The sequence below is a fragment of the Biomphalaria glabrata genome, chromosome 13 (genome assembly GCF_947242115.1).
Source record: "Biomphalaria glabrata chromosome 13, xgBioGlab47.1, whole genome shotgun sequence".
Lineage (NCBI taxonomy): Eukaryota > Metazoa > Mollusca > Gastropoda > Planorbidae > Biomphalaria > Biomphalaria glabrata.
The window spans coordinates 3,520,218-3,527,265 of record NC_074723.1 but is presented as its reverse complement, the minus strand read 5'-3'; the positions used below and the strand labels follow the sequence as shown (position 1 = coordinate 3,527,265).

Sequence of the window (7,048 nt, the reverse complement as noted above, 5' to 3'; positions counted from 1 at the left end):
CTAGAATGAGATGCTGTGCAAACTCTGTCCATTTATCAGCTGGCGAAGTTTGGAGGCACGGCTTTTCTCTGCTACAAAACAAGATATCTTATTTGGTTTTAAAACTAGTGGTGTGTGGCCTCTAGATTAAGACATATTTTCTGAGGAAGAATTTCTGCCTTCGGACGTAACAGACAGGCCTATGCTTGCAGACCCAGAATTTCCAGACATAAATATTGCAAGACTAAGGGCACATTTCAGCTCAACATTACCAAACAATGACACTCCTTTTGCTTCTGATGCATCTCCACAAAGGGGACACGTCAATTAATTTGTTAGTTCTGACTAAAACTCCTGACAGTATCTTAAATTGCGACGCAGTTTCAAAAGGGGACATATCAAATAATGTGTTAGTCCATACAGTATCTTCAGATGCAGCTTCAACTGAAATATATTTGCAGGCTATCCTAAATTAACTCTTTCTCTCCGTAATTATTTACCACATTCTGGTGGAATCAACGTTGGTATCGTCAGTTAGGAGAGAAAGAGTTAAGCTGCTCCTCGCAAGCAAACCAACAGAGTGGGAAAAAAGTGGAAAATGGATGATCACGACATCATCACCAATGATGGAGGAAATACAATTAAAGCATTGCGTTAAATCTGGGGAGAAATCAAATGCAAAAAAATAAACTATTTGACACTGACATGACTGATGATAGACAACAATAGTGATGAAGGTATTGGTGTCAGAATGGATGCTGTCGAAAGTGCGAATGTTAACGACTACGTTATTTCTCCCCACTGGTGGTCCATTTCTCCTCTTATTGGGATTGTATTTTTTATATTTTTTTTCTTTTTTTTTTTTTTAATTAGTCTTATGGTTTTAGAACCCAAGGGCAATCTCTTCCCTTTTCTTTTTAAAGTTCTGGATCGTCACCGTTGGAGTTTTTTTTTTATGTAGGGGGGCGGCCAACGGGAGATTATGGACATTTAAAATTTCAGCCTCCACTGGGGAGGAGGGAATAAAGAAGACGCCTATATTATATATGCCTATACATGGTTATGCTTGCCCTGAATGTGGCAAAATATTGTTGTAAACCTAGTGGAGACACAGATGGGGGTAGTGCTGTGTGTTTTTAGCCTACTCAAATCGCCACAGTCCAGCGCAGGACGAGCGGTCAACTGTGACCAGTGACAGTACACGCCAGTCCGGCAACGACCTGTGTGTAAATATTACGCACGCAAGTCATGACGATTGTGATCATTCTGAGTGGTCAAGAACGTTCCATCCCATTCTAGAAGGCCAGTAGAGACTCTATATAAGAGCGAGTGTGTTAGAAAGACTGGACTTCACGTTACCTCGCAATGTGACCAGGCGAGGCGAAGTTAGAGACAGACGGTGTGTGAAGTCCGGCGGAGCAAGGCTATGTTTTGGACAGTTATTGTAATGTTGTTGCCAACTATACAGTGTTTGTAATGTATTTGCAATTAAATTGACTGATACTTTGGAGCCCTGAGTTGTGAGGTTCTTTAAGTTCGTTGTGTCTTGTGGTGCAGTTTGAAGAGAGCCTGGAGAGGAGAGATCGTAACAATATGTAGGTCAAAGCTGGGGCTGCGCATCCAAGGGAAATACTGCATTCTTCACTAATCTTCGGACTCGAAGACAAGCCTTACTATTAATGGGTACCTGACACTAGTTGGGGAAAAGTAAAGGCTGTTGGTCGTTGTGCTGGCCACATGACACCCTCCTTAACCGTGGGCCACAAAAACATTACCTTTACATCATCTGCCCTATAGATCGCAAGGTCTGAAAGGGAAACTTTACTTTTCTATAGAAAGATTAATTATGATTGCTTTAATCTTCAAGAGCGGAGGTCACATAATTTTCTTAGCTGATAGCTAGTTTATGATTTCACAAATGTTTATAAATTTCATGAGTTGGGTGGTGTCAACTATGTCATTGTAGGTAACGGCAACAGAAAATATTTATAAATGTACCAGGGGTTCGTATTTTTAATTTTGGGATCTTTGGGCGCCTAAGTCCACCTAGCTCTAATGGGTACCTGACATTAGTTGGGGAAAAGTAAAAGGCGGTTGGTCATTGTGCTGGCCACATGACACCCTCGTTAACAGTGTGCCACAGAAACATATGACCTTTACAGGGCTGAAATGGGAACTTAACCGATGCAAGAGATGGAAACTCAGTTTGAGAAATATACGATGCTTTTTTGTAAGTCTATTTAGTCAATGTCTTTGTATTTTTTAACAAGAAAAACAAATAAATACTTTAAAAAAAACACAAAGCTTATATTTATTAAGTGTGCTTGTATCAATTAGTTTGTATTAATCATGTTATTAAATTTGTAATAGATAACAAATTGATAAAAAAAATTTTAGATTTCAATTTGAACTCGGGGCACAAGCCTCCTCAAGAGGACCCATTCAGCTTATATCAATACATCTATCAAGTACTATTTCTTTCCATTGTTCATTACCAAACAAAATAATTAATTAGCAATAGTTAATTAACTAATTGGTTAATTTTTTATTAGATTCTTGTTTTGTCAGGTACAAGAATCATGATAGTGCAAAGTTTCAGCTTGGTCCTAGATTAGGTGTGGGAGAAATAACATGTTCAAACTTTTTACCAGACAGACAAAGTTGATATAAGCTTCGTAAAAATATTATTTTAGTTAGACTAAAATAGGGATTAACAGCAAAATAAAAACATGACACTGAATGATAAAAAAATAAAAACACCACAAGGGAATATTTTCAATCCAATAATTTCTTCAATGTTTACATCTAGGCCTACATTGGTCTGATATCAAGGCACTTGACAAAGATGTTTTATTTACTAATACTTTAACACTCTTATACAGTAAAGATTGTATAAAACATGAGAATGAAGCTAGCTATATACATTTGTTTCAGTAAAATACATGGAACATAAAACTTTGACCTTAATTTGAAAACAAAAATGAAAGAAAAATTTGGAGTGGAATGATTTGGTTACAAATATTTCAACAGCAATATTCTTTTATTTACTCAAACAAAAAATATCACAAGGTAAAAAAAAGAGCCCCCCACCCACCCAGTGCACCTGACAAATCTTAGTGATGGCAAGCAAATTTCTCTGTTTCAGATGTTTCTTCAACATTGAAGATTATTACCCCATACATCCTAGCCCAAACTACCCGCAGCACGGCGGAATGCAGGGTTTGAACTCAGGACCTTCAGGATAACAGTCCTGAGTGCAATCCAATTGACCGGACAGCTATCTGCTTTCATAGTGATGTTTAAGTAGAATTAAGCTCGGCACTGAGAAGAAGTATGAGCAGTATAGACAAAGTGTCCAGTTCTTTAATGTTGAGGAGTCATAAAAGGGTACCATCACTGATCTCTGTCATGTGTACAAATTCTAAGACATCAGTCTGACAGCTGTGTTTACAAAATCTTTGCCATCACCAGGTCTAGGAACCGAATTTGGACTCCTTGAAGAAACCAAGAAGAACATTTGTACATAGTATTGGAAAACATTAGAAAATAAAATAAACAAATGAGTATATTTTCATTTCATTTTCATTTCAACACAGATTTTACTACTGTTAAGTGTAGTTGACCTTAAAACAGCAGTTCTCAAATGGTTTGGCAGGGGGCGCAATGTATTGCCAAGAAGGGGGCAGGAAGTCTGTCAATATATTTTTCAAGGGAGAAAAAAAATATTTGTATTTTACACAGATGACATTATAACCAATGTTTCAAAAAAATAAAATTTATTAAGTTACACCTTTTAAAATTAATATAGCTTTCATCAAAGGAGCCTAGAACAATATCAACTCAAAATGTTTTTGGAAGAAAACATTTCAAAATGTCTTAGCTAGCTTTTCTGAACATTCTTATGTCAGAAAGATCAAATTTCTCCAGACTCTCGTTCATCTTTAGGCTGACCACTTTAGTGTGACAAAATGGCCAGCATGAAAATATTTGTTTAGCAGCAAGTTGATCTTACAACGATCATGCCCATTACAGTTGAAAGTATGTCCCTCGAATAATAGTATAGGCCAGCGCTGCCTCCCTCTTAATCAGACTTTAACTCTTTCTCTCCTAACTGACGATACCAGCGTTGATTCCACCAGAATGTGGTAAATAATTACGGAGAGAAAGAGTTAACATGCATATTGGCCCCTTAAACCACATTTTACCTTCACTTGAAACTTCTTACTATGATGAAAAAAAGTGTGTTGTAGGTGCATGGAGAATACATTGCTGACGCTTCAGAACGCAGGAAATGGTATGGCTTTCAAACTTCCCCCTAGATCCCCTAGCTGACTTGAGAGGGAACCTGTGGCCTTCAAATATGGATTTTCTTTATATTATACAGAACATAAAAGAAAATTATCTTTAAAACGCTATAACTGTAAAAAAAAAATCACTAGATTCCAAACATATAAGGATATATATGTTACAATTATAAGTCTTCAAGTTTATTTTCTATTTCATTAGGTTCTTAAAAACCTCTCGGACACCTATATGGGAGCCAAGAGCGTTTCAACAGAAACCAGGGGAGGAAAGGGGGGCTAAAAAAAACAAAACATTTCTGTCTAGGGGGGGGCCAGCACTGGTAAACACTGCTTTAAATTATTCAAAACATGTAAAAAAAAAAGAATGAATCGTGCTCAAAGGTCCTTAAGAAATTGTTATTAAGTCTTGCAAAAAGGTTAAAAAAAAATCAACAACACTTAATCAAAATCTATTGCATAGAAAATAAAAATTATATTACACAAATTACTTCTCAATTCGCATAACAATTTACAGTAAAAGAAGAATTCTTAAAAAAAACAAAAAAAAACATTTTCTTTGCCTAAAAATGTTATGAAATAAACTACAACTATTAAATAAAACAAAAAAAAATTGGGGTCTTTAAAGTACCGGTAGTTAAATGTTTAAAATCAAACTTGGAAATTCTTCTTTTGTAAAGAAAAACATTTTCAATAAAAAAAAAATGCATCAACAGTTATTGTATAAAATGTTAAATATTTTAAGAAAATTTAAATATGTACATATTCAAAATTGATTATTTGCAAAAAACAAAAGTAACATTTGATTAAATATAAAAAGTTTTGATGAAAGAAACAGGGTAGTCTTTAAAAATATAATGTATGACTCTCAGGTAATTTTGGTTTCAACTAAAAATTTGCTTGTGAGAAAAAAAAATTGTCTTGCACTGTTACATTTTTGGTAATATCTATTTCAACATAAAATTGGTAGCCACAGCAAGCACATAAAATTGGTTACCATAATGGGCACATAGGGTTGATAGCCACTATTACACTTCGAAAGAGATAAATCTACATGCATAAAATTGTGCTTCAGTCAAGAGGCAGTATATAAACTTTACTCCGTTGACTTTCTCAAGACATCCAGGAGTTAGTCTAGAATAAGGTCACATCTGCAGCTGGTGACACTTTTGGATTGTAGCTTATTCATCACATACAAAAGTTTTGAAATAATTTGACCCCATCGATTGACATTTGCAGAAAAAAAAAAAAAGTAAGCAATATTAAAAGATGAAACATGAAATGCTGTGTGTGTGTATGTGCGCATGCAAAAAAAAAAAAGAAAAGAAAAAAGCAAAATGCATATAAACTCAATGTGTTAACTCTTTCTCTCCTAACTGACGATACCAGCGTTGATTCCACCAGAATGTGGTAAATAATTACCGGAGAGAAAGAGTTAAGACTGACTTACAATAAGACAACTAGAATCGGATACTACAGAGGATAAATCAGTGTTTAATATCTTGAGATGGTAAGACTAAATGCTAACAAAATAAATGAAAAGTCTATCAGCACCACAAATGAATAGTCTATATATATTTCAGTTTCTTTCCTCTACTAAATGTCATGTTAATAAAAAAATCTGTTCAGTATGCTCTAGAACAAACTTTGGAATGGTATGAACAAAAAATTTAAGGTGGCAGAAACTGAAAAAGATTAAGTAACGGAACTCAGTTGCAACGGCCGATGATAGGCTCCCTTTATTTACAAGGCTGTCGATGTGACAGGATGAAGGCCGTGGACAAAGACTGTCGGGTGAGACCAACTGGAGATGGCACTCAGCTGTTCTAAATAGGCAGTGTAGGTGTTTTGTCCACTGCTGGGTGGGCGTGGCAGGTACATAAAGGTTACAGCTGACTGATTCAAATTAGCCTGTGAATAAACAAAAGAATTCAAAATCATAAATTATTCACATTCACAAGATGACATGAGATTTTCATTGGGGAGACATCCATCTTTTTTTTTTTCTAAAGGAAATTGTGGTGAAGACTATCTTAACAGTAATCAATAAATATAATCACAGTTTTCTAAATAGTTTTCAAATGGCTGAACAGATAAAAAAAAAACAACTCAAGAGAGTCATGGACATAACAACTATTCAATAAAAGCAAGTAATACAAATGGTTTATTTGTTCGCTTCCCAATTACGTTCAAATAGTGGGCTACACTAAACATTCATATTATAGCTGTCGATGAAAACAAAAAGAGCGAAAAAAAAATTGCCAGTAAGGGGATCAAACTGAGACCCTTCGTAATAGAATGTCTCAACACTGACCTGCAACATCACAACCTGTGGGCAGTTCAGATGAAAAAATCTTTGCCACCCAGTACAGACCTGTGATGTGGCAACAAGCTATTGGTCTAAACTGCCCACAGGCCTTCTATAACGATTGGTCTCAATCAAAGCCACCACATACACATTAGCATTAACACTCTATCAACTGAGCTATCCAGCTACACTACTATAGCTCAATTTCAGCTTGAAAGCAATGATTCAATTTTTTTTTTACTCGAATTTCCGACCAACTTCCAACCTTACAATTCCATCTATGAAGAAAAAATGAAGCTAATATAACAGGAGTTGAAAAAAATGTGGCTTTTACTTGAAAGTAAAAAGAAAGAAAATCTTTCAAAACATCAGAAATGCAACCATCAAGAAAATAATGAGAGTGTTACGGTTCTGACTGATAATCATTTCAAAATGTACAGCCTGTTGGACATCTTATTCA

At 35.4% G+C, this 7,048-nt stretch overlaps 1 protein-coding gene across 3 annotated transcripts in view; it reads right to left on the bottom strand.

Moving 5' to 3' along the window:
* Positions 1–2,265: 2,265 nt before the first annotated feature.
* LOC106061846 (solute carrier family 12 member 9-like) overlaps positions 2,266–7,048 on the bottom strand; it is a 32,000-nt gene continuing 27,217 nt past the window's right edge. For all 3 annotated transcript variants that reach the window (XM_056007956.1, XM_056007957.1, XM_056007958.1), the window contains one exon: positions 2,266–6,191. In XM_056007956.1, coding sequence (XP_055863931.1) covers positions 6,024–6,191 — 168 coding nt within the window. In that variant the 3' untranslated portion in view covers positions 2,266–6,023. The remainder of the gene's footprint in view (positions 6,192–7,048) is intronic.